The sequence below is a fragment of the Mycteria americana genome, chromosome 4, assembly GCF_035582795.1.
Source record: "Mycteria americana isolate JAX WOST 10 ecotype Jacksonville Zoo and Gardens chromosome 4, USCA_MyAme_1.0, whole genome shotgun sequence".
NCBI lineage: Eukaryota > Metazoa > Chordata > Aves > Ciconiiformes > Ciconiidae > Mycteria > Mycteria americana.
The window spans coordinates 91,133,728-91,159,133 of record NC_134368.1 but is presented as its reverse complement, the minus strand read 5'-3'; the positions used below and the strand labels follow the sequence as shown (position 1 = coordinate 91,159,133).

Below are 25,406 nucleotides of genomic sequence, written 5' to 3'. Positions count from 1 at the left end.
CAAACCATCGTCTCTCTTCGCCGGGGACGGCGGGGCGCGCAGGGCCTTTCCCCGCGCTCCTTCCACTCGGCAGCAGCCCCGCGGGGCGGGGACGGGGACGGGAGATCGCCGCCATCCCCGCCGCGGGCCGCGGCCGCCTCAGCAGGCGCGGGGGCGGGGCGAGGCGGGAAGGGAAGGGAAGGGAAGGAAAGCGGCCGCACGGCGCCGCCGCGGCGGGTGATGACGTTGGCGGCGCTTCCGGCGCCGGGGCGGTGACCGAGGCACGCACGGAAGGGGTCGCCGCCAGGAGGGTGCCGCGACGGAGCGGGCGCGGGGAGGGGCGGGGGAGCGCGGGGCCGAGCCGAGGCCGAGCGAGCCGGGCGGCGGCGGCGGCGGGGGCGGGCGGGCGCGGGGCGGCGGCGGCTGTTGCGGCGGGAGCGGCGCCCGCCGCTGCCGAAGGCGGCGGCGACGACAAGTATCGCGAGAGGTGGCGCGGCGCCGGCGCTAGAGGTGACCGAGACAGCGGCGGCGGCCCCGGGAGCCTCCTCCTCCTCCTCCTCCTTCTTCCTCGCCGGGCGCCGGCGCTGAGCGAGGCGGATCGGCGGCCATGGAGAAGGCGGCCGGCGCGGCGGCAGCGGCGGCGGCGGCGGAGGGAGGCGGTGACGGCGGCGACGCCGGGAGCGCCACGGCGGGGCCCGGTCCCCCGGAGGGGCTGAGCGGCGGCGCCGGCACCTCGCCGCCGTCGTGCCCGCCCGGGGCGGCGGCGGCGGCGGCGCCGCGGGGGCTGGTGCGGGTGTGCGACCTGCTGCTGAAGAAGAAGGCGCCGACGAAGGCGAAGCGGAGCGGGCGGGCCGGCCGGCCGGCCAGCAGCAGCGAGAGCGGCGGCGGCGGCAGCGAGAGCAGCAACAACGGCAGCGAGGAGGAGGAGGACGACGACGACGACGAGGAAGAGGAAGAAGAGGAGGTCTCCGAGGTACCGCGGGGACGGGCGCCCCGGGATTGGGGAGGCTGCGGGGCCGGGGCTGCTCCGCCTGGCCGGGGGGGCGGGGGGGGAGGGGGGCGATGCCCACGGAGAGGAGGCCGGGGCAGCGGGGGGTGGCGGGGCGGCCCCGGGGTTGCCCTACTGATCCGGTTTCGTAATTCCTCGCTGCTCCCGCCTCCCCCGCCTCCCGCCGGGACCTGCCGCAGCGGCAGGGACGGGGCAGCCCCGCGCCGCCCGGCGGCGGCCTCGTGGCGGGGCGGGACCGGGGGCCGGGACGCGGGGCACGGCGAGGCGCCGGGGCTGGCGGGAGGGCCCCGCGCACCTCCCGCCTCGGTGAAGCCGGCGGGAGCGGCCGCCAGTGCCCGCCCCCCGCGGGCTGCGGGCGTGGGGGGGGGGGGGGGGCGGGGTCCCGGGGCGGCGGGGGTGGCCGTCGGGGGCCGCGGGGGGGCGGCCCGGGGTCGCCGCGGGGGTCGGAGGCTCCCCGGGAGCCTCAGCCGGCGACGGCCTTCGTCTCTGGTCTGGGGCACGTGTGGCTTTTGTCGGGCGCCGCTGCAGCGAAGGGCCCGGGAAACGCCGCAGGTGCCCCTCGACGCCGTGCGTTGTGTCTGCGTGCGCCAGGGAGCCGTGCCGATGGGAGAGCGTAAGGTGGGAATGCTGCCGGTACCGCCGGGCTGAGGCTTTGGAGACGGGCCCCAGCTCTGGGTGCGTTGCTGGGAAGCTGTCTGCGCTCCCAATGATGGGAATAGATCACCTTGAAGAAAAGCGGGTGAACGTGCAGCTGAAGCGAAGGCTGCCGTAGAGCCCTGGGCGTTTTGCCCTCGTCCGACGCGGTCTCTGAACCTGACAGCAGCCACCGTTTCAATGTAATGCTGAAACAAGCACAAGGAAGCGTTACTAACTTGCTCTCGTTTCATGTTGGGTCTTTCAGGTAGGTATGGCTGGAAAAGGCTGAGCAAGACTTGAAGCCCCTTTCTTATTTGCATATATAGTCACACAGAGTTGCTTTGCGGAGTAGTTTTAATTCTGTAAACTTCCAAGCTGAATGTTCACTTCCGCTTTATTTGATAGCGTCCTCCAAAAAGACCACCTCAAGTTTGTAAGCTTTTCTTGGAACTTTATTCCTAAGCGGTTTCGCTTTTAGGTGGTATATCTACTTTAGTGTTAGAAATGAAAACGAGCAGGAAGAAAGGGAAGGAAGAGTCCGATACGTTTAAGGAAGGGCTGGGCTAAGATGGTGATAGGTTTTTCCACGGTTAAGAAGCGCTCTGTGTTTTCTTTCTGCAGAAGTTGATACAAGAAGCGTTTTATCCAGCTTCTGTGGGATAAACTGCACACAATGAGTGTCTTTCAGTTAACAAGTAATTATGCCTGGCATTTTGTTTCCATAGTGTTTATTTTTTAGGAAAGCGAATATCATCTTGCAGGTAGATGTTTTTGAGGTGCAAAACTTGTAAGATAGGCAGCCATGCTTACGTGCTGAACTGTGCTGCCCAGCGGTCCTACAGACGCGTGAAGAACTCTCTTACTCTCTTGAACGCAGTCCAGGGGGTTTGGCTATGGTGGTGTTTGGCGATGGCACGAAGGCCCTCTAATGACTTAGCAGATGCATCGGTTGATAGTTCAGCATTGAGATGAGTTCTGCGTGACGGCAGCCTTCAACAGGATTTGTGTGAAGTCAGACCTATTGGCAAAATCGTAGGCAGGTTTATTTTGTGGTCCGTGGCCGTTCTTCCAAATGGCTCCTTACACTGATACCTTTCAAATGGTACAGCGCGTATGGCGTGACGAGAAGGGCAGAGACAACCGAGGAATGTATGTGGTCTTAGGTGAGGCGAGCCTTTGCTTGCGTGCAGTGCCTTACACAGCCATAGGTACCTATTCAGTATTCTTTGAGACCTGCAGAGAGAGAAAAAAGCAAATGATCATTAAACTGTTATGAGGCAGCAGCAGAATACTTCACTTTTTTTTGACAGAATAAACATGTGCTGTAGATACCAAGAGCTGGCAAGGCAGTTTTGGCATCTGGAAGCTTCCCCGGCATTTTCATCTTATTCATAGAAAGTGAAGGCTTTCCCAGTCTGGATGGTCTGGGATTAAATATTAAGCAGGGCTAAGTAAGTGATTAATAAGTTAATAATACTGAGTTTAGGAAGTTCAGGATAGTATACATTTTGTCACGTATCAGCTTCGTTTATAATAATTCTTTTTCTTGATCATTCGGGTTGCTTGCAAAAAACCTGTCCTACTCTTTCTCCCACTGACTTGAGGATGAAATGATCCAGCTTGTAGAACACGCACAGCTGAAATCACAGCTTTTAGGAATGTGACCATGAGGATGGCCTGATTAATGGAGTAGAGGATCTAACTTCAAAGTAGTTCCCAGCAGCTCCTGGGGAGGAAATGTTTTGAGTGTCCTCAGCAAAAGGGAGTTTTCCTTGTCTGAAAGCAACCTGATGTTTAATTTGGGCTTTTAGAAGCTTAAAAAAAAAAAGTTTTTTCTACTGTGGGAATTTTATTTGTTTGGGGCTTAAATTTTTTTTTTTTTTAAGTTCAGACTTACTTGAGATGTGCATAGCTTGTGTGGCTTTCAGCACTTGGATTGTGGTCTTCTGACTACTGGCAGTCTGGAAGGCACATAAAATGAAAAACACAAAGAAATCTAAGTTTATGGTTTTGCTGTAAATGGAAACTATTGTGGAAACACTGCATAAGATGGTGTTCCCTCCCAACCATTCAGTTCATGATGTCTGTTAACTCAGGACAGTTTGTCTTAGGCTATTTTTTGCCCTTCCCATGCTTAATACTTTTAAGACTTCTCTAATCTCTGAAGTGAGGTACTTCGAGATTTGACTGCTAATGAGACAGCTTCTAAAAATCAGGAGTACAGTAGCAACAAGTCAAAGGAGTTACAGTCGGAACTCTGGCAGATACTGAACCACACAAACCCCACGAGTGGAAAGGCATTGTTTGGCTCAGTTGTTGCTGAGCTGATGGAATGGAATAAAAAGTTGTAATCAGATGTTTTCATCTCAGTCTGTTTCTACACTCCGTTAGATCTCAGTGTGGAAGCATAGGCACTGGATAGAGCTTTGGGAGAAGTTAAATTGCTATTTCATACCAACAACTTTACTACAATGTTCATGGCAACCTCCAAGGTTGTTTTTTGAAATTGCGGCAAATTGCTGCTTGCCAAAAACTCAAGGTTCTAGGTAGCACAGTCCAGTATTGTCTGTAAATGGCAAATTGCCTTTTCCCTAACCACCAGTTAATAAAAAAAGTGGCAACTCTTTCCAGTACACAGGAAGAGGAATCTTAAGGTAAGAGAAAAATGACAGTAGAAGTTACATCCTGGAGGAGGTCGGCTCGCATGCTTCCTGGCAGAATTCTGGCCTTAGTTCGTGAACGATCATGTACAAGAAGCAAAATGGTTCAGTTCTCATAGAGGTAGTCTCGTAAGCTGTTTAGGGAGCTGTATTGCTGTTAAATAGGACTGTGGTGCCGCTCTGGTCAGGTGGTAACTCGGAGGGAATCTGCGTTCAGGCAAAAACTGGATAGGTGCAGTGACACATATGGAAAATATAATCGGTTGACGTGTCGGATGCTTAAGGGTGAGCTGAAGGTGCATCTCTGTTCTCGATTAGAATCGTGTGAGGAGTCTTCTTGAAGACGCCTGTGTTCTTGGGCAAGTCTGTTCATTGCATCCCTGATGGGAAGCTGCTTTTACTTCTTGCTGGGGCTTTGTACAGTGCACCCTCCACCCCCCATTTAGCATGGCTTATTAGCGATATGTAAATGTGTGAAACAAATAGAAAGACAACTGCCCGTCAAATTTGTGCCTTAGGTCAAGTCAAAGGTCTGTCTTCCAAGCTGCTTAAAAGAATGATTTTCAGGACATGAATCAAAAAAAAAAGGGGGGGGGGGGGGCAGAGGGCAGGGCGAGCAGGTTAGACGAGTGAAAGGTGACATATAAGGTGGAGCTTGGGAACATTGCTATTGTTTGGGAAATTTATTATTTGCTCTTTTTTTTTTTTTTTGGTGAAAACATGGTTTAGCAGTTCCTCTGAACAGGCTCAGATAAAAAACTTAAATATGCAGGTTTCTTGGAAGTGTTCTTGTATGTACTGATTTTGTTAAACATTTGTCTTCAATAAATAGTGAAGTAGTGCAAAAAATGAGCAAGTCCTAGTAGCAAGTTGCTACCTAAAAATTTGATGTCCAGAGTGCATTAGAGCTTCTCTTATTAAACACAGGAAGGTTTAATTGTGTAATAAAAACTGTTCACAAGCTTATTTCAAGTCTTTGATCTTACAGGATGTTTGCTGCTGGCAGTGAAGTTTATAATTGCTTTTCCTAATATCGTATCCATTTAAAGAGTTTGTAAGTTCAGTTTTCTCCGTGAGCAAAAAGTCTCGTGATGATTAGATGTAAATCAGTCTTGGATTTGTGTGTGTTTATTTCTGTTCTTTCTTTCATTTTTTCTGACTGGTATAGTTTGTTACTGGATTCTCATATGACGTGCCAATTAGCTTTCCTCAACGTAATGCCTGATAATGTTAGCTATACCTGAAAGCGCTGCCCTGTGCAAACGATGTTTTTGAGATGTTCTGGCTGTTTCTTAAGCATTTTTTTTTCACTTGGGCCTCATAGCTGCTGTAAATAAAAGTTCATTTTTGTTGTTTCAGCTGCAACTGAATTAGAAATTGAACTGAACTAGTAAGATGAAGTAAATAAAACAACAAAACATGGCCAGTCTTCTAAAATTTCTTCAAGCAAAGAAGCTACTCTTAACTTCTTTAGCTTCAGATGTAAGGTGTTAATCTGAAAACTTGGGCTTACTGGTGTGATTTTTATGAGTGTCACAGGCACACGATTGCAATACTGAAATTGTAAAAGGCTTTAACAGCTTCAGTGTTCAAGTAAGCTGATGATCTGAAACAGAATTTATTTTACAATTTTTTTTGGAGTCCCAACTGTCTTAATTAGAACCCTGGAATAAGGCCTTTGGGTTCTGCAGGGCTGCTAGAGAGCCCGTATGTCTTGCTTGACCACTGCATGATACGTTCCCTGTACTACCATGACTCCCGTCTCCTTGTGTCTTCAAATACGTGACTAAACATGCAGCTAATTGGGCTTTGGCCTTGTTAGCGTGCGACATCCTGATGGACAGCTCAGTCTTGTATTTTGCTTGTTGTTTATGCCATAATTTTTTTTCTTTCTGTCTATTTTGGCAGTTTTTTGCCTGTACCGTCTTGTTTCTTCCCTTCAAAAGAAGAAATAATAGTGAAAAAAAACCGAAGACCTTAGGGGAAAAAAAACAAACTTGTGTAAGACCTAAGGTGTTTTTTGGCGTTTCCCTCATCGGTATAGTTACTACAATGTATAGCTTGGTATAGCAATCGTTAACCTTACACGAGTTGAACTGATGTGACTGTAAAACCAGCTGAGCCGCAGCAGGGTCCGTGGCAGACTTCCTTTCATCTCTCGCAAGAACCTTATCATGACGCTTCAGAAACACCAGTTCTCGCCTGTATGTTACCTACTCCCAACACAAAACCCGCTCTTAGAGAAGATATTTTAACTGGGTTGGTGTTGTGGGTGAGATTTGGGTTTTATTTCGCGTGAGGGATGTGGTAAGTGTGATGTAACATAACTGTCGAGAGTTAGCATCCCTCGATTGTCTCTGAAGACAAGTAGAATTCGAGATTGCCTGGAAGTGTGTGAAGGATGTTGCTCAAAAATGCCTGGAATAACAGGGCTGATGGGGCTCTTGGTGGGCGAATCCCGCGGCCGAGTTTCACAGAAGTGAAATCTGCTGTAGCTGGCCCCAGGAAGCATTAGCCAGAAACGTTTAACGTCCCTCCCCTATTGTTCCCTAGACAAGGTTCCAGCAAAATCAGTTTGGAGAACTGGAATAATGATTTGGCTGGCTTCGCCATTCCCCGCTAACCACCTTTCAGTCGTGACTGGCATCGCGCTGTGGATGACGACTGGCCCGTGCCCCGGATGGAAGGGGGCTGCGTTAGTAGAATTCCTCTGCCAGGTGGGAGATGGAGGGCACTGCTAACCGGCTGAGGTGGTAAGCAAAGATGGAGTAGCGTCTTGAGGCGCATGGCAAAGAGTCTAGGTATGCAGAGCTGACAAATGGTGTCTGGTTAGACGTAGTGCGTATTTTTTTAAAAAAGAAAATCTTAAAGATTTTTTTTGTCTGCTCGACACGGTTGAAGTTAATTAGCGAATATCTGGGTTTAAGAAGAAACCTCCTGCATAAAATGAGCAGTGCAGAAGGTGGAGTTAGGTATTGGTGGTGCCACATGAATTTGTTTACTTCCTCAGATATTTCTCCAGGAAATGTCCTTATAAACATAACTGCTGTGTGCAGGCTGGAGCCAAACACCCCGTATTTTAAGCTAGTAATTTAGTTCTTTAAAGAGAATGATTTCTCTGGAAGAGGTTTAGCTGGGAGAGTTTCCTCATCTGTCAAATTTGAAGGCAAATGGGGTTAGGTATGTTTGGTTTTCTTTCTCTGTCTGTGTTTTAAAAACAGAACTGTTTGTGCTTATTTAGGGTACAGCTGATTTGGAAATTGGATTGGGAATTGAAAAATCAGTGCTGCAGATCCAAGATAAGTAAGAAGGCTTTGTTTCTGAGGTTAAAGAAACAAGCCCTTTTACCTTTCAGTTAAAAAAAAATCACACAAATTTGATACTAGTTTTTTAGGCCATTTGAGGCAGAATCCGTGGCTGCCTTGGCAGACATTCTGCTTGCTTTCTGAAATGATGCAGTGCTTCTGGTTTCTTGATGGTATGGCATTTTAGGTAACCGAGTTCAAATAACATCTTGAAGATGTGCTGTATCTGTAGAGCTTCTGTACCTATGTGGGACTTTTTTGTCATGTCAATGACTTCTGATGTTTCGAGGAAGAATACTAATTTTGTGGCTGGGGAAGCACTTAATGCTGGCTAATGGTTTGGATAAGGTCATTTAAATAATGTGTGTACTTAGGGGGAAGAAAGTCTTCCTGAAGGAGTGGTTAGCCTTACCAGTGAGTGTAGATGTGTCTTGGTGTTAGTGTGTGGATTCTGGTGACCGCTACGCAGTCACAGTGCAGAGTCTCAACAGGAATAGTTGAAAAAAAAAAATACATGCTTGACCAATGAAGGGCAGCATTTCCTCTCTGTTTTCACTAAGCAGTTAGTGCTTTGTGTTAATCACTACTCAGAGAGGTTATTTCAGCTTTCCAGATGTTTTTCAGCCACATTTCCCCCCCACACACACACCCGTATGCAATCCTAAGCTCATAGCTATCTAAAGAGCTAAAGCCATGTGGAGGTATTACTTAACTGTTGTGTCACCTTATTTTCACATTAGGTAATAGTTGTACGCCAGGCTAAAAATCAGCCACGAAACCAAGCATGTCTTTAATATATCGTTGTTTGTGCTTGCAGTATTTTCTTTTAGGCTGAATGTTGTAAATATGATGATTTTGCGTTACCCAAAGCAGTTTTTGACAAATTCGAATTACTGGTGTTTGATGTGCAGGTGTTTTTCCTCTGCTGTGTTTAGCTGAATCGTCAAGTCTTAGGAGTATAATGGTGTATTCTAGGAAATGAGCTGAAATAAACATTGATCTTACTTTTTCCCTGCCCCACCCCAATATCTTAGGTCTTGGTGGTGTTAATCATCAAGAATGGGTAACGTGTCCAAATGCGCAGCTGTTCAGATGCTAGAAAGCAGAGCTAGAAAGAAGTTTGGAGTACTAAGAAGTATGACGAAATGTTGCTATCTAGGACATCAGTTTGGGGTTTTGGCCTCCATTCTCTTCAAGTTCAACTTGAAACAGTCAAAAAGTTAAGTGGCTGGATTCCTTTTTTTAGGCTAAAATTAAAGGCATCTTTCGGACAGTAATAGGATTTTCTACTGCTAAGGAGGCTACCTCGTATTTCAGCTCAGGTTTGCTCCCCCTTGCCCTAATAAGAAAGGAATGATTGTTTTGAAGCCTGTACATCTGCCCTTCTTTGCAGGCACGGTTTTGTGGATTACAGCCTCAGCAGAAGGGGAACATCTGAGACCTCTTGCTAGGGCAGGGAGTGATTCAGAGATAAGAGGAGGAAGGTTGTTTTTATCCTCCCAGTTTTTCCCACACACAAGAACAGAACTAAACACTTCATTTAACGAGAAGCTGGAGGTCCCTAGTACATCTCTGTCTGGGAGGTATCTGGTGGCTCTCATGTTTTCGTGTCCCTGAGCTTTATCATTTCAAAACTTCACGTGTTTCTGGCCTTTTGTTCAGTCTTGCCCTGAAATGCTTTGCCAGTGGAATTTTCCTTTTTATGCTGTTCTGCAGGTGTGAATTGTTCTCCTCCACAGAATGGTGAACAATGCTTTAATGAAGTTTAACATTTCAAGTCATGATGTGACTTAGTTTTTTTTCCTCAAGTGCTCCGTGTTGTTCAGCCTCTGTGTCAGCGTGGGTACTAATCCCACTGAAGTCGGGGGAATTGGGCTTGTAGGAAGGTTGCAGTGAGTGCACGGCTGCCAAAAAAAAAAAAAAAAAAAGCTCCTCCCAGCCACTTGGGAAATGATCTCGTTGAAAAAAACCTCAGCACCAGAATAAGCATGTTGACAGTTGCTCAGTTCCTTGATCCAGTTTGTCAGGCAGTCGCACAAGAGCTTGTGCTAACACAGCGGAGAGCCAGGGACTTGGGCAGGGAGGAGGGACGAGGACTGCCTTTTTTGGTGGAACTAATCATTGAAATGCCTGTCAGAGAAACACTTGCATTGTCTTTGAGGACTCGAATTGTTAAGAATGGTACAGATCTGTGAGAGTCTTTGTATCAAGGGGCAAAGTAGTACTCTTGACACTGCCTTTGGATCCTCTATTTGAAAGTGGCTGGCACAGTCCTGGAAAGAGAAATCGCGCAGAAATCTTTTTTTGCGTGCAGCTTTACGACTTGAAAGCTTCTCCAGACAAAATCAGCACTGACGTTTTTTGTCTCTGGTATTTGTTAAGCTTTTTGAAAGCAGCATATTAAGGGTAGGGAGAAAGGGAGGAAAGAAGCAGTATTTGCTTGAAATGTGGCTGCATTTCTGAGTATCACCGTCGCCGCTTTTGCGTCATGTAGTGCAGCGCAGCAAAGGAGTCGCTTTGTACGCTGACTAGCGTAAAATAGTCCCAAAGCACAATTGCGATCAGTATGGTAATTGTAATAGCAATAACCGAGCTAGTTTAAAGAAAAAGAGCGCTTTCAACGTAACAGTCTGCTAGATAGATGAACATATGCCTTCCGTCCATCTCCGTCACTAACAGAAGTGCAAGTTGGCATAACAGCATGCTGGTATTTTTGTGAAGCATCAGCTTGATAAAGGATCTCCTCAGTGATAAATATAGTGGCAAACTTTATGTGCTAAACTTTGAAAAAGCGCTTTTCTGAAGCTGGCGTGTGGGGGAGATGTTTATGCTTCTACACAACTTCTGTGTAAAATCACTCTAAATGTACTTGTGTCTTTGAGTTGAGAAAACATACTTGTGCCTTTGCGTTGAGCTGGGTTTTTAGAAACGTGCTAGTACACGCACCGAAGTTGGGTTCTGCAGAAATGTTTGGGATATGGGGTGGCATAACGCGATGAGTTGATCGCATAGCTTACCTCTGCCAAGAGGGGGGAATCTCTTCCTCTGAGCTATTCCCAGCCGTGCGTCACTGTCCCGATGGGTTCCCAGCTATCTCTGTAGCGGGTCGCTGGCCTGTGATCTGTCCGAAAGGCGGGGAAGGGCGAGAGAGCTGTGCGGAGTTTTTTGTTGGGTTCTTTTTTTCTTTGGAGTCAGGAACCGAGGTGTTGTATCTGCTCAGGACATGCCTTGTTCACCGACGTGGAACTTGGTATACCCTCTTTAGCCCAGCATTGAAAAAACAGCTCTGCCAAGTGCAGGGTTTGTTGTGAAATCGATATAGATGCTAATTCCTCCCGTGCTTTGGAACCGTTGTGTGCTGGTCCGTCCCAGCATCGCTTAGTTATGTCGGTGTATGGCTTACGTTGCAAATCTCTTTGCCCTCGGTAACTTCATCAACGTTACTGGTTTTGAAGAAGTATGTGAAGTAGTGCCACCTAGTAAGCGCTTCCTTGAGTGAACTAGACTTGAAATAAGGTTAATAGTAGCACTCTCAGTGAACTTTAATTAAAACCCCCTATTTTTACATCTAAAAAAACCCAAAATGTTTTCAAGAAAAGCAGATGTCTTTGGTGGTGGCTTTCATGGTAATCCAGAGATGGGTATTGCAGAGTATGCAGACTTTCCAAACGATTGGATTACTTGTTAATAGAAAAATATCTTGAGCAATTGATTTTGTAACAAAAGTATTGTGCACGCAGTCTGGGACATACTTAAATGAATTTTTTTTTTAAGTTTTTGTGAACTTCCAATGCATTTATTAACTTTTGTCACAGTAAAATAATTCCTTTAGGCTCTGTGTGCAAGATTTAATTTAAATGCCAGTGGAGGGGAAGAGGTTCTGCTATGGGAGGGGAGCACTCATATGTTGGGTTGAAAGGGGACCTCAGCTGTCAGGGTGCTGAGTTGTCTAGCTATGCTGTTCAAGACTGCTGAAGATTTTTTGGTGTTGGACTCTTGAAAGCCTTTAGGGTTGGTCTTGGGCTAAAATCAGGCTCTTGCTGTGAGTGCATCTTGAATTGAGGAGGGCAAATGTTTGTGAGTTGATTGTTGTATCTTTCTGCTGGTAATCTGAGATAAACTGAACCTGTGATTTGATTTCTGAAGACACAACAAAGAAGAGGTGGGGAACAGGAGGTACTGAACTCCAGCGAACAAGCAGCGTTCAGCTAGAAGTATTTCAATCCGGCAGCTGGTTCAACTATACTGATAGTAACTGCTGTGAGTTCTGCTCTGTGGTCCCCAGTCTGTCTTGATCTTCCAAGTAACTTTAGATGAAACAAGAAGTGAACAACCATATTAAAAGAATATTTTGAGAGAAACAAGTGTCTCATTGTTTTTATTCAGTTTATATATTTTTCCTTCTTCAGCTTTTTCTATCAGCTTGTGCTCTGTTAAATTCCAGGCTTGGTATTGCTGTCAACGAATAGAGTAAGTTTTCTAGCTGATTTAGTCCGTAAACCTGAAGATGCCAGCTAAGTAACTCTGATTATTGAGAGCTTTGTACAAGAAAGAAACATAAACTACGTTGTTATGGGTCCTGCTTGTTTCCATAACGGTTAGGACAGGTCTCAAAATGTGATATTAACCAAGTCCAAATTCATTACGAACGGCCTACCTGAATGTAGAGCTTTTGAAACAACTATCTGGCTCACAGCTGGGAAAAGGGAGACAGGGACATCCTGATCCAGCAGGTCCTGGATTAGAATTTGACATGGAAATACTTTATATCAATGTTCACTGAATTGTAGTATTATGCATAGAAGAAAATGATGAACTAAGCCACTTAAAAAGGAGGAGGAGACTTTGTTCTAGAAAGCGGCTTTTTCTGGTCGAAGGTTTCCTAACTCTTTGCGTTATTTTTGCGAATGTATTTGCCCTTAAACTATTCAAGAACTTCCAGTGACTTACAGCTGTTACCTGCAAAAAGTGCTTAGATTTAAAACCTTAGACAAGTTCCAGTGTGTATTCGTGTATGCGCAGTGACTGAAGATTGGAAATAAGGAACTAGCCTCCTGCGTGTTGCATTCCATCCTTTTTATGGTTACTGAGTCTTGCATTATTATTTGTTCTTTCTGTTCTGTGAGTGCATAGCCAGAATTGCCAAAAATATATTGTGTTACAGCAGGTATAAGAGAAAGCGTCTATATTTGGGAGCTTGCATGCCAATATTAACTGGGTGAAAATAGAGCAACTTCTCCCGAAGTAGGCATGTTCTCTTACTTGCATATCAAATAGAGTGCACAGATAGAGCATATGTTAAACGAGGATGGCTTGGACCTTGTACTCGGATTTTCACACTCTAACGTGAAGATATTGTGGATTAGTACCTGTCTTAGAATTCGAGAGGCGTTAGTGTGAACGTTGTTGGACTGTACGTGACTCCTACATGTGAGAAATTATTACTCTATTTGGAGACTATTCAAATGCTGCTTACATGATACATAGCTTTCCTGTCACCAATATTTCATGTGCAGAATGAGAGAGGAATATATTTTAGTTTGTTTGAAGAAGGATCCTCCCTGTCCCAAATTGTTGTCTTTTCTGAACATGTTCCCCATCTTACTTGTGTTTTGCCCAAAACCAGATTTCTTCAGTGCGCTGAAAGTTCTTGCACTAAAGGCTTGGAACATAGCATACCCAGTGAGAACATGGACTGCTTAAAGCAGAGAACTTAAAGGAAGCTCTCGTATCGAAAGCTCCCCTTAGAGAAAAAATTGTGCCAGTAATCTTACAGTTCGGATGAAAAACACGTTGAAAATGCTTATGTAATGCTCTGTAATTTTGTCTCGCTCTTGCACCTTTGTGTCAATTTTGTTTGCCTTTGTGTTGGGCAGTTCCTCCATAGCAAAATTGTAGGAGCTCCTCTAATAAGAGAGAAAACACGCTGCGTAAATGGGAAGGCAGAACCGCGGGAATGTGTCTCGACACAGTTGCTTTCTACTGGCGTTCTAGCTGAGTTCCTCTTCAGGGCAATGCTATGGATGAGTAAAGGTATTTTCTTTCCTCCTCCTTCTGTACTTAGGTGCCTTTCAGAATTGAAATCCAAAATAACAGGGCTGGTGTAAGCACTTACTGAGGAAGAAGGCTTTTTGCTGATGAGAAGGGTTTCTCTCGCTGGGTGCTGGAATGCTGCTTACTTGCTACCCTATAAAACTCTCTGTAGATGTCGGTTTCAGTTGGGCATAGATGAAGACTTATTTGAGAAATACTTCTATATTGTACATCTACCTTCTGTTTAGAGATTGATGGTGTAAGAGTGAGAGGCTGCTAACAGGATTTAACACTGTTAACTTAAGACCCTTGACGTGAGTGTTGCAATCTCACTTCAGACAGAGCTGGCTTTTGACATCCCGTGTCTTGAGAGTGCCTGGAAAAAGGGCTGTAAGCTGAATGCTTTTGCTTTGAGCTTCTATGTGCTGACGGTGAATCCTTATAGTTTCCTTAGCTTCCTGGCATTATGTTGCTAACTTTTTTCAGTTGTGGAAGTGATTGCCTTTTTTTTTACTGACCCTTGAATGAGAAATCTTTTATGAAACGGCAATGCAGCGTGAATGCTGAAATCCCCCAACTATTACTGGGAGGAGATAGTATCTATTAGAAAAGGGTTGTCTGCATCTGGAGTCATCATCTTCCGTGATCCCACCAGAACCTGATAGTTCATGCAAGCTGGCGAGTATACTTCGCTAGCGTAGTGCTTCTGTGAGGGGAATCGGGCAGCTTTATTCCATCAGACAGGTCATAAACATCTAACTCTGTTGTCAACAGTCAGTCTTTAAACCTTTTTAGTTTTATGCAGTCTTTTAAATTGACATAAAAAGCTCGGGATGGGTTTCTCTTGGCACTTTGAACGGTAGTTAAGTACAGACACCTTTCAAAGACACTGGTTTCCTTGGAGCTGTGGAGAACCGAGGTCTCAAGGATACCATGTTAAGGCCCCTGAAGGAATAGAATTTCATCCTCTCCAGCTTTATATGCTTACCCAAACGAGTAAATTGTCAGAAAATACTGAATGTGGCAGAAGGGTCTTGAATGCCTTGCTGCTGCCCTAGGCCAAGTGAAGAATATGCTGGACAGAAATGAAGGATCTGTCTTGGGAGAAAGCTTAAGTTTTTGAGTGGGAAATAATCTTGGACAATCAAAAAAGTTGTTATATAGTTGTTACAGAAGAAAAATACGTGGGTTCGTTATGGAGGTTTCCTTATCTGTGGGAGGTAACGGAGCTGGAACAAGGGTGGTGTGATAGTAAGGATGGGCAGCAAGGATCATCTTGTGGTGGTAAAACCCAGTCAATGCTCCGCTGCAGTTTTCGGCTGAAAAGTCTGAAATGCTCGGAAAGAGACGCTGAGTTATAAGGATAAAAGAATAAAAAGAAATTAGAATGAAAGTATGTGTTAAAAATGGTAGATTTTATCAGGTTAAAGCCCACCATCCAATAATACCCCCACCCCCAATAATAAAAATTAAAGGAAGAAGGTAGATTTCTTTGATTTGAAATTCACTAAAGCACAGACCTGAAGGATGTTGGAAATTTAGTCAGGCTGACAGCTGCGGAGATGTGATTGCTGTAAGAAGTGAAGAAAAAGAAAACAAAATACTATGTGAAAATAGAAAAAGCAGATGGGGGTCATGACTTCAGATGGTTCCTGAGGTTTGGTTTCGGACTGACCTGATTTTATGTAATCACTAACCACCGAGGATCAAGGGTAGGGAGTTTGGGACTGTCTGGAGAGAGAAGCTGAAACAGTAGTTTTAAAGCTCTTTTTTTGGTATTGATATGAACTAAGGGACTTGACAAAACGCACCAAGTGATCAATGATGCAAACTACTACCAAGCAGAGGTCATGCTTTTGCGGTATAACAAGATTTTTGTGTTTAAAACCACAAAAGTCAGATGATATGAGAAGTAGCAGAGAAGAACATGTTCAGTGTCCTAGTGGCTATCTGAACTAGCTGCTGATACGACGGAGTGATGAAAGGTGTATGCACAGGTGGGGATGTCGTTCCTAATGAAGCTTGATAAATACTACTGCAATTTTACAAGGTGATGAGCTTATGGGGAATAGCGTGTACCCTTAGGGGTGTCTGTTTGGGGAAACATTCAGTTCTGACTTAGTTGTAGAGGACTTGGAAAAACTCTATTTTTACTCTAAGAGCAGATAGGAAGAACTTGGCTCAGTCCAGCAAAATGAATGTGGTAGGAGCATCGCCACTCTCTCAACAAGGAAGAAATGGACCCAACGCAAAGCTGAGAGCTAGTATCAGCAGGAGGAGGAGATGTACACTAGGCAGTGGATAATTGCAGTGTGTCATTTTGGGTTGTTTACCTGTTAGTGTGTCTCCCAATTAAGTTAGGTTTCTTGCCTTTTGTTTATCTTTTCCCTCTGCTATCTTTAAGGTAATTTTGCTGACTGCATGTTCTTTAATACAGAATAGCTTCAGTAACTGCATCTGTTGTAGATGGACACTGGCTTCCTAGATTTTTATGAGGTTGTTACATCTGAAGTGCTGTTTTGGTAATCCAGTTCTGCAGCCTTTAAGACAGAATAAAGAAAGTCCAGCCTACAAAAAGTCATCCCTTCAGCGTGTGATGATTTGTGGAGACATTTGATTGATTTTTGTTCATTATTCTGTAGGTGATTTCTTGTCTTAGACATGGTTTTTTGCTCTCCCCTTAAGCAGTAATAGCAATGCTCTCCCAGTAGCAATGGTAAAGCTCGGGACACAATCTATAATGGGTTGAGTTCCTAGACCCTGTACCACCATATTAGCTGCTTTACTGCTGCCAACTTGGATGTGCTTCTCACCCACGTAGTCTTTCAAACACAAGTTTGAAGCAGCCTTTGAAAAAGCTATCTGACTCTTACTTGGACATTGAACGTTGCTCTAGCATATAAACGAGTGCTCGTGTATCTTACGGGTTTTTGTTTCATGTTAGGAGAGGAAACTTGGTCATTTGAAAGTTTTAATGATGGAATTTTCCCCTTTGTGCATTAATGGAATTTTCTCATTTCATGGGTATTTCTAATCCATGTGAAACGACAGTCTTCTCTTTGCAAGTGTGTCCTGCCATATTCAACATGTTGAAATACGTTTTGTTTGCGAGATACGCCTCAGTTCGCAAGGTATTTCACGTGACTATGGGAGGATTTTTGCCTCTTGGCACTCTACGCTTAGCAGAAAACCGGAGCGTCACGAAACGTCATCTGGAAACCTGCCCTGCTTTTTGGTCTGAACTGTCTCAGGAATTTTTTGATTCTGTCTGCTGTCATCTTGTTAGGACTGTCTACCCACCGCTGGAAAGAGAAATACTTGGGAAAGCCATGCTGAAGGGGATAACGGAGAGATTCTTTGGACTGTATTGAAGGGCTATTTTCAACTCTATTTTTTCCATCTCAAAATGCACCTCATGGTTTTGCTGAATAAGGTGTTAGCATCCGCGTGGGACCACGGTTTAAACAACCCAACCTTGGCGCTGAGCTCTGTGACTCTGAAAACACACAAAAAAGTGTGTTTATATGCTTTGGGACGGTTGGTGACCAGTACTGCTTGATCAGCTGCAAATAGATAACAATGTACTTTTGTGATATAAGAGTGGGAATTGTCTGATCAATTGTTCAAATGCTTACATTTCTGGGTGCCAGAATCTGTCTCGGATCAATTGTTAAAACGCTTGTGATTCAGGGTGACATAATCCGAGCGATGACAGTTCAAAATTCGTGGTGGCCTGCGTGGCACTGGAAGATTGAACTAGGAATCTTTTTAAAACCGGTGCACTGTCAAGCTCTCGAGCATTTACAGCTCTGCTCTGTACTTCGCCCTGCATGAACAGCTGTGTTCTTGCGGATGCTTTTATTCTCCCTTTGGTCAAATCATGTGCCTTTCACCTAGTTTAAGGTACCAGTGCTGTATGGGGAACATAGCATACAGTAAACCTACCTTGATTTGTACTCATCCCTGGCTTTGCCTTTCACAGAATACGATCTCAGGATTCCCTTTGGTCTAACGCGCTTCAGCGTAGCTTGAAATAGGACTCTTTCCCCTGTTTTTAAGCAGTGCCGTGCTAAGTTTGTCTCTTCAAGCTGCACCTCAGATGTTTACTCTCCCACCTTCTGTGTGGGGAACAGAAGGGCTTTTCTGTGTTGTAGGCTTGCAGAATGTAAGGGACCGTAATAAGGACCGTAATAAGGACCGTAATAAGAAAACACGGTGGATGTGCATGACTTGGACGGCTGCTTTGCTTTAAGGTACCACTTGTTCAGAAGGCTGCTTTTTAGTAGTGAATAGTAATAGAGGAGAGTACTGACTCGGTCATGCCCTTCAGAGTAAGGCAAAATCAAGATAATAAGCTTTCAGACAGAAGCTGAGATGTTTCAAAAAGATAACGTGTTTTTTTCCTAAAAACAGCTAGTTCAAGTAATTCATAGAGCTGGACTTGAAAGCGAGGAAGAAATGGATTTGTGTTCACCTTCACAAAACTTAAAGACGGATTTCCTGACCTGTGTTTAAAACCCCAAGTCACACAGTAGAAATATGAAAAAAATTAATCATGGACATCTAAATAGGTTTTTTTTTGGTTGGTTGGTTTTTTTCCCCTTAGATACCTCTTTTTCTTGCAGGAGCGGAATGGAAGCCTGCATTAAAGCCTTTATGTTTTACTGAAGGTCTCATAGTGGTGTCAAGTAAAGTGTTGGGAACAGGCATTTTAGAAGTTGCTATTCCAGACTACATATTTTTTTTAAGTACGAAGTGAAGTAGTAGATGTCATTTGGCAAGCGAATGCTTCTTTCTAAGCCTGCACCAGCGGGCGGCAGATGAAGGTGGGCTGGGAGAGAGGAGGAGGTGAGGGAACAACAGAGGCACGAAGGGGATTGGAGTATCGGGATTTTGAGTGTGAAAGCAAACAAATGCTGAGTATGGCTTGCTTTCAGCGGAGTATCTAGCTGGTGAGGTGGTTCGCTGCCCTCGTTGCTCACGCGTAGATCCTGAGTCCTCGTGGTGTTTCTGATGGCGTAACACAACTTGAGAAGCTCTGAATTACTCGTTCGGTTATGGTTTTGTAAATGAAGTTATGTTGTTGCGGACAGAACTCGCTGTTGTCTTCCAGGTGGGATGGGAAATGGTTCAGCTCCTGAGGTGAGCTTGTTTCTCCTTCTCCTGAAAATCTTGCACTTGTTTTGTAAAAATGGAGAAGATGATGCTATTCGGTTTGCTTCGTGTGGAACAGACAACTTCTTTTGTTCCTGTGTTATGCTGTCTTTCCATTTGAAAACGTTTTCAGTGTTGTCATATGTGAAGTATCTTAACCTCAGTGCTAAGTTGTGTGTTTTATGCTTTTTTTTTTTTGAGTAACATAAGGTATCTGTTAGTTCTTTCTGATGCTCGGAAGACTGAATAACTAGTCTTTTGAGACATGAGTGTTAGGTGGGAGGTGGTGGCTGATTTTTGTTTGGTTGGTGGGGTTTTTTTTTTTGTTGGGGTTTTTTTTTTTGTTTTATATAAAGGAATCGTTCAAGTTGGCAGGGATAGCTTTGTCCTTGGGCTAACATTTGTGTATAATTGCTAGGTTGCACGTAGACAGGATCATTTGCAAGGGGCTGCTAAGGTTATTAGGAATGCTGACCTAACACCACTAGTCGAGAGGAACCATGGAATTTTGTCCTGTGATTTTTTGCACGGCCAACAGTTTCCTATGGAAAGAGGCTGCGATATGTAGATGTCTGTATGATTCATTTCCCTCAAGGCAGCTAAGACTTCTATGAACCTTCTTGACTATCTAACTTGAGATAGCTGAGCTCTCGCTTCCATAGGTACACATGCCCAAGAAAGTTTGGTAGGAAGTCAGGAAGGCATTAAAGGCATTGCTAGACGTGATCCTGCAGCAAGTACTGTTAAGACAAACCTAAGTGGGTTGAAATCTACGGTAAATGTTGGCAAATGTTGTCTTGTCCTCAGTGTTAAACTCCTATAAGGATAAATTATTAGATTTTTTTTTTTTAAATTTTGTTTAGAACTTAAAAAAAACAAGTCAAACCCAAAATTGGCTGAATAGCAGACAAAATGGTAATGCCTGGATTTATCGGATAACTCTTCCAGTATAGTACCTCTGAGAAGAAACCTGACCAGCTCAACAGGCAAAGTTCAGTAAGGTATTTGATGAATAGCATAAAAATTCTTCCGTGACATGAATTATGTAGGACGTGCTAAGCTCCGACAGCAGGCTCGAGACAAGTTAGGCAGTGTCAGAGATGAACAGCCCATAGAGGAGGTGCTCCTTGAATGAATTCTAGGGAAACAGTGTAAAATCTGGGGTGTTCCCTGAAGTGGAAAAATACTAGGGACTGCCTGAGCAGGTGTAGAGTTTGTGTAAAATGAGGGACTCTCTCTTAGGTCAGAAGAGTGTATTTCCCATTTGTGGGGTTAAAGAACAGAATTTTAAGTAGAAGAACATAGCTGTGCCTAAAATTTAGACAGATGAACTAGAAATTCTCTTTGTGATGTTAGTAGTCGGCCTGGTCAGCTGTCTAAAACCAGGTAAGAATATTCTTGCTGTTATGAGAGTATTTGTTACAATTAGAGCATTTTTTGGAAAAAGATGATCTTGATTAAAAGAAGCGATTACTACTAGCATTTCTTCAAGTCAAAATGTGAATTTAATTCCATTGGCTATTAGACCCTTTTGTGCTCTGCTAAAATGACTGCTTTTGAGTGCTCTGCTTAAAATGAGAGAGGAGATTTTTGTGGGGTTGACAAGATTTATTATGCCCTATTTTTTGAACTGGAAAATTAAGTATTTTGAGAGCTGCAGATACGATTGCTCGGTGATTTTGACCTGCTATGTGCACAATGGATATCACTGTCACCTACTGTGTGAAGGAGCGTGTACAATTTAATTTTTCTTGGTCCAAGTTATCACCTGATGTTTAGGGTGAAGCAGAGGAGAAGTGTGGAGATGATGGTGGTTCTCCACACTACCTTGTGGAGACCTTGCTTCACGTGGTCAGTACCTTTGTTACTGGAGTCGCAGGCTATTTCTGGAATTCTTGCCACCCTGCATTGCCCTCGAGCAGCGGAGGAGGACGGGATGGGGCGGTTGGAAATGCAGTAGTTGACAGTGCAGCACTTGAGGCAGGTTAGTTGGTTTTAGGAGGTTTTGCTGGAAGGGGAAGCCAGATCATAGCACAGAAGAAAATGTGGGCCGTGCTATAGATCTGCTTAATCTAAGGGTTGGGGGTTTTGTTACATTTTTGAGCAGTGCGCTTTGTTATCAAGAGCGGTTAGGATAGGACGGTAATAAATTGACTCAAGGAAAACCCCCTGAAGTGGATTTGTGAACTTTATTGGGTCAGAATGGGTATGTACCTTAAGGTGTCCCCCGCATTGCTGATGTGCACCCAAAGCGCTGGTCAGACCTCTCGGCGCCCAGAGGCTGGCAGCAGGCCCGTGTGCTGGGAGACCTGGTGGAGCTGCTGCTGGGGGGGGGAGAGCTGGTGGAGCTGCTGCTGGGGGGGGAGAGCTGGTGAAGCTGCTGCTGGGGGGGGAGAGCTGGTGGAGCTGCTGCTGGGGGGGAGACCTGGTGGAGCTGCTGCTGGGCGAGCCAGCGCTCCCGGGTTGGGGGCCAGGGGCTGGGTTGGTCCAGGCCTTGGCAGCGCTCGGAAGCTCCTGGTAATGCGTGTGTGCGTGGAGCTGGGAACTCCGACGGGCAGGCGGGTTGTGCTGCACCCGTGGGTGGCGGAGGGGGTAGGTGAGGAGAAGCACCCCGCACTGAATTCATGTTGGGAAGGGCGGGGGAACGCGTTATGAAAAACACAAAAAGGAGCTGGTTTCGGCAGGATTTCTTCTCTTTCTTTCTTCTTCCTTCCTTTTTCTTAAATACTCAGGTGCTCTCTCAGAGACCGGAGCAGAAGAGCCCGAAGGAGGAGCCGGGCGGAGGCGCTGGCCGGGGCTGCCGGCGGGGCGGTCCTCGGGGCGCTGGGGCGGGGGGAGCGGAGTGGAGCGGAGCGGAGCGTGGCGGCGCTGCCCCGGGGCCGCCGCCCCCCCCGCGCTCGGGTGGTAGGTGCCCGCCCTGCGCGGGGTGGAACAGTCCATTTCCTGTTCCCGTGCTGACAGCGGGGGGGAGCGAGCGTGCTGCTGCCGGGCGGCCGGCAGCCCGTCCGTCCGTCCGTCCCGGCGACGGCGGGGGGCGGGAGGGAGGGAGGGGGGCATGGCCCGGCGGTGAGGCAGGGCGGAGGCGGCGGCCGCCGCGATGGAGGCGTACGTGTTGGAGGACATCCTGGAGGTAGGGGCGGGAGAGGGCCGCAGAACAAAGGGGTGCGCGGGGTCGGGGGGGGAGGCGGCGGCGGCCGAGCCCCGGGGAAGCGCCCGGCCGCGGGGGCGAGCCCGGGCCGCGGGGCCGGGGCCTGGCGGGGAGCCCGCCCGCCCGCCCTCCCTCCCGCCGCAGGGCAGGCGGGCCCCCGCGGCCCCGCGCCCGGCCGGGAGCTGGTTTCGGACGCGGACGCACACGCGGGGCCTAGGTCGGAGCGCGGTGCCGCGGAGGCAGCCGCTCCCCCGCGGGCCTTCTCCCGGCTGGGGTCCGCGGGCGCCTGAGGGGCTGGGGGGCGGCGCGCCCGGGGGGGAGAGCGGCCGCCCGCGCCGTGCGGAGCGCTGCGTGCCCAGGAGGGCTTCCCGCAGCCCCGGGGCGTGCTCGGCGCTGGCGCTGCAGCGAGACCGCTGGAGCTCTCAGCCCTTCTGCGGAACGCCTGGCTGTCATAACTCTCTTTCTTTTTTTTTTTTTTTTTTTTTTTGCCAGTGTTCCTGTTTCTTGCCCCGAGTTATGTGTTAGGCCTCTAGAATTTGTGTTGCGGTGTTTCCAGTCGTCTTAAGTATGGTGTGCTTGTACTTCCTCTGCAGAAGTAGATCCTGCATTATGAAATAAATGACATTTTCCCTTCTCGTGAGTGAAACTAGAAAATGCTGTTTCAGCCAAATGAAGACAGGCCTGCCTAGGAATGGTAGAGTGAAACTTGTGTTCCAAGTGACACAGATCTCTATTCCAGATTATATTAGCTGTAATACTTCAAGGAAATATCTTTTTTTGTTGTTGTTGTTGTTCCTGTGGTTTTTCTGGTTTTGCAAGCAAAAACATGATTTCATGGCCTGATGGCTTTCCAAAATATTTGCATGTGTTCTTTATTGTAACAAGAAGCTGCTACCTTATTAGCTGCTGTCAAAATTTAAACAAAAGAGTGCTTTCAGTGATGCTTGTCCTGTAGGTTTTTTTCCTTAATGGCCATACTTACGTGTTGCTCTTTAAGTACTTAGCGTTGGTGTTAACTTCCTTGTGAACCTTGGAACTGTTTAACATAATTACATCCAGAATGTTAACACAACTGCTCGGTTGTGCTTCAGAAACTGGTACGGATGTACGAACAAGACATTTTTACCAGTGTCTGTCTGTGTGGCTGGGTTTCTGTGGTGAGGTAGGAAGACCAAAAGTGGACTGGGCTTTCTGCCATCAGACAAATATTTCAGTACTTCACTTGTCTTATTGAATACTGAAAGCTTTTCCTTTTTTTTTTTTTTTCCTTTATTTTAACTGCAGTTGTCACGTGCAACTCCACAGTATCTCAAATAAATAAAATAATTGGTATTTATTAATAGTCTTGTTTGGAAAGGCAGTAAGCAAATTAATTTTGTCAGTATAGCAGTATTTTGGGTTTGTATGTGTGAACTAAGCAATTGTATCTTGCTTGTCAGAGTAGGATGCGCTGACTTTTCTTTTGGTAATTTCATCACACATTCTCTTCCTGCTCACGAGACTAACTGTATCCAGGTAAAACGTCTTCAAAAATCAAGGGTGGCTTGTCTGACTTCGGATGTGTGTAAGCTATGACTGAATCAGTTGTTCATGAATCTCTGAAATACTCTGGTAGCAGTGGAGGCTGTTCATAATTTCTAGTGCATCAGTAGAAGCAATGTAGTTGTCTTGCATTCCCAATACGGGTCCAGAAGTAAAACTTGGTTCCCTCAAAACTTGTTTCTGTTGAAACTTTGAACAGTGTGTTTACGGTGTGTGTTTTATTTTCCCATTTTAGGGCTTTTTTCTTCTGTGGAGCAGTTTCTGATGTTCATTCAAAGACAGCAGCATGAAGATGGAAAGAACTGCTCTTGCTTAGGCAGCAGAACCTGTGTCTGGCCTCTGTTTTATTGGACAGACTTGGTCCTGCTTAGTACTTAGTTAACTTTGGAGGCATCGGTCCTTGTCCTTGCCTCTTCATAAAATCTTCAAGAACATTTTCACCTCTGAGTTGGTTATAATTTAAAACAGGTAAAAAAGGCATTTTCTGTAGCGCGCTAGTTACGTTGAGTTAGCGTAGAGACCGAGGTTCAAATTGTGTTAGAGGTCCTTACTGCAAGAAGCGAGCGGGTGCTTCTGGGGCAAAAAATCACTTCTGAGTTAAAAAGGTAGATAATAATCGAGTAATTCGTAGTTCATGTGTTCTAGCTTGCCCTAGTGTGAAAGCTGCTTCCTTGGGGAGAGGAAGACACAAGATGAAGTGAAAGCATAGTCTGTGGTCATTTCATGACTGAAGTTGCAGGACTCTTACAACTAGTTTTCCCAATACTTCTTTCCTATCAGAGGATAAAACTGAAATAACTCTTCAGCAAGTTTAATGCGACTGCAGGCAGAAATGGTCATTAGCCTAGAGGATTTCAGGCGGCGTCCTGGCTGCCGTGTGCTTATGCCACCTTTAAAGAAGGTGTGCTTAATGCAGAACTTGAGCTGGCTTTGCTACTATCAGCTGATGTTACTTGAATCTGATATTGAAAGTGCTGTGTGGGAATACAGTTGAATAAAATTTAAGTACCGTGGGGTGAATCTGCAGTTAGCTTCTGCTTGTTTGGTTCTTCTGATAGGTGTATCTTGGCCATACTTCTTTGTTGATGTGTGACCTAACTATGACAACGAGGACTTTTTTTTTGTGTACTTTTCAGTTCTTGGCTCGTATGTGCTGGTGAAGGAATAATTATGCTACAGGAGACCTTACCGTGGAATTCAGAGAGAGGCATAAACCCGTAGTTTTGTTTTTCATGCCTGAGTTAGTCAACAGAAACATTTTCTCGGCTGGGAGAAAAGGAGGTACGTTTTGTCCTGACAGAGAAGGATGTGGTCTGTATTGTCGTGTGCTGAACTCAGACTGACAACACAGAAAACCACTTGGGAAGCTTATGACAGTAGAGGGGTAAATTTATATTCCATGTGTTGATTTGAGACTTTTCAAGAGAAGCAACCACGTGTTCTGACATTGAGGTTCTTTGAAAGCTTGTTTGTGCTTGACTTAAGAGAAGCGGACTGGAGTATAAGACAGGCCCACATGTGGCAGTTTCTTCATGTCTTTAGTAAGTGCATTTAAAAAAAAAAAAATCCTTTAACTTCCTAGCTTAAGGTAAATATCTTTCACCTTGAACTATCTACCTTAAACTGAAAATGATTGTGAACAAACCTTCATTTCTTATTGTGATGTGGGAGTATTTCCTAACTGCAGAAGTTTTTTTAATTTTGTACTAGAGTCATGGGGATATTTTAATAACCCCTAAGGTCCTACCTCTGTTGCTTTGTATCTAGCTGCCATTGCTGTCGGTAAGAGGCGAGGTGATACGAAAGGGTCATCTGTTACACCTTCAGTAGCCTAGTTGAGCCACAGTGAGGACAGTGCAGCATAGTTTATATGGTGACCGAAAGCTTTATATAGAGCGGAGACTACCCTGCTTGAGTACAGGGGTGCTTGATGAAATAAC

At 45.8% G+C, this 25,406-nt stretch overlaps 1 protein-coding gene across 4 annotated transcripts in view; it reads left to right on the top strand.

The window, feature by feature from the left end:
* Window positions 1-379: 379 nt before the first annotated feature.
* The window catches only part of ANKRD17 (ankyrin repeat domain 17), a 98,406-nt gene continuing 73,379 nt past the window's right edge, over window positions 380-25,406 (top strand). For 2 of the 4 annotated variants that reach the window (XM_075501325.1, XM_075501324.1), the window contains exon 1: window positions 380-952. In XM_075501325.1, coding sequence (XP_075357440.1) covers window positions 587-952 — 366 coding nt within the window. In that variant the 5' untranslated portion in view covers window positions 380-586. Of the gene's footprint in view, window positions 953-21,818; window positions 21,907-25,406 lie in introns of those variants that run through there. The other 2 variants (XM_075501327.1, XM_075501326.1) reach the window with 2 other exon arrangements.